The 884-nt window shown below is 45.6% G+C and overlaps 1 protein-coding gene across 1 annotated transcript in view; it reads left to right on the forward strand.

Moving 5' to 3' along the window:
• LOC119594320 overlaps positions 1-884 on the forward strand; it is a 59,901-nt gene that overhangs the window by 49,373 nt on the left and 9,644 nt on the right. Inside the window, exon 3 of the mRNA XM_037943379.1 lies at positions 645-850. Within this exon, the coding sequence (XP_037799307.1) occupies positions 645-850 (206 nt within the window). The remainder of the gene's footprint in view (positions 1-644; positions 851-884) is intronic.

Below are 884 nucleotides of genomic sequence, written 5' to 3' on the forward strand. Positions count from 1 at the left end.
AAAGACCAGTTCTTTTGTCTGAAATTAACTTAATATGCTATCTCACTTTAAAATATAGTTATCTATTATGCAAATAACTTTGCGCAGCAGTTTCATAACTGACCACTGTGTGTAATTTCAGTACTGAGGGAAATTAAATATCACTGTGTGCTTTTAACGTCGGCCATAGTTTAAAGGTAAGGCATGGCTTGGGGATACGTACGTTTTTGTGTTTAATGCTCGAATGAACTGTGTTGGAACTATTTAATAATGAGTTTTGTAAAAATGTAGTTATTAGTATGTTTTTTTCTCTTGCTTTTGATTTACATTTGTGCGTTGGTTTAGGATATAGAGAAAGAAAAGTTGACTTGGAGACACATTTGTTTTTCTGCCTCTGCAATGCGGCCCTGAAATAGCGCTCGTTATTTTCACCGCTGCCCTTGACTAGTGACCCAATATAACCGAGGAATATTCTACCACATCTACATACACAAAAATATCATAACATACCGAAGGATACACCAAATTAAAAAACCCGAAACCTACAAAAAAAAGCACAGGAACCCTTTCCCTTCTCGAAAACACCAAACACGGACATAAACAAAAGCGCCAGTTCTCCCGAACCCAACCCTGACCTAACGCCTCTCCGGTCCCCTCCCCGGCAGCTACGACCAGCGACCCAACGAGCGCGGCGGGACGGAGTGGTCGGACGCGCTGGTGTTCGGCTCGCGGGTCAAGTACCTCCCGTTCGAGCGGCCGCCCGTCCTCCTCCTCACCAACGTCTCGACGATGGACGCGCGACTCTACCGCTGCAGGGTGGACTTCCACAAGTCCAACTCGCGCCAGGCGTGGATCAGGCTCTCGGTCACAGGTAAGTTTGGCTGATTGCAAGGCAGTTTTGTGGA

This window comes from Penaeus monodon, chromosome 33 (assembly GCF_015228065.2).
Source record: "Penaeus monodon isolate SGIC_2016 chromosome 33, NSTDA_Pmon_1, whole genome shotgun sequence".
NCBI lineage: Eukaryota > Metazoa > Arthropoda > Malacostraca > Decapoda > Penaeidae > Penaeus > Penaeus monodon.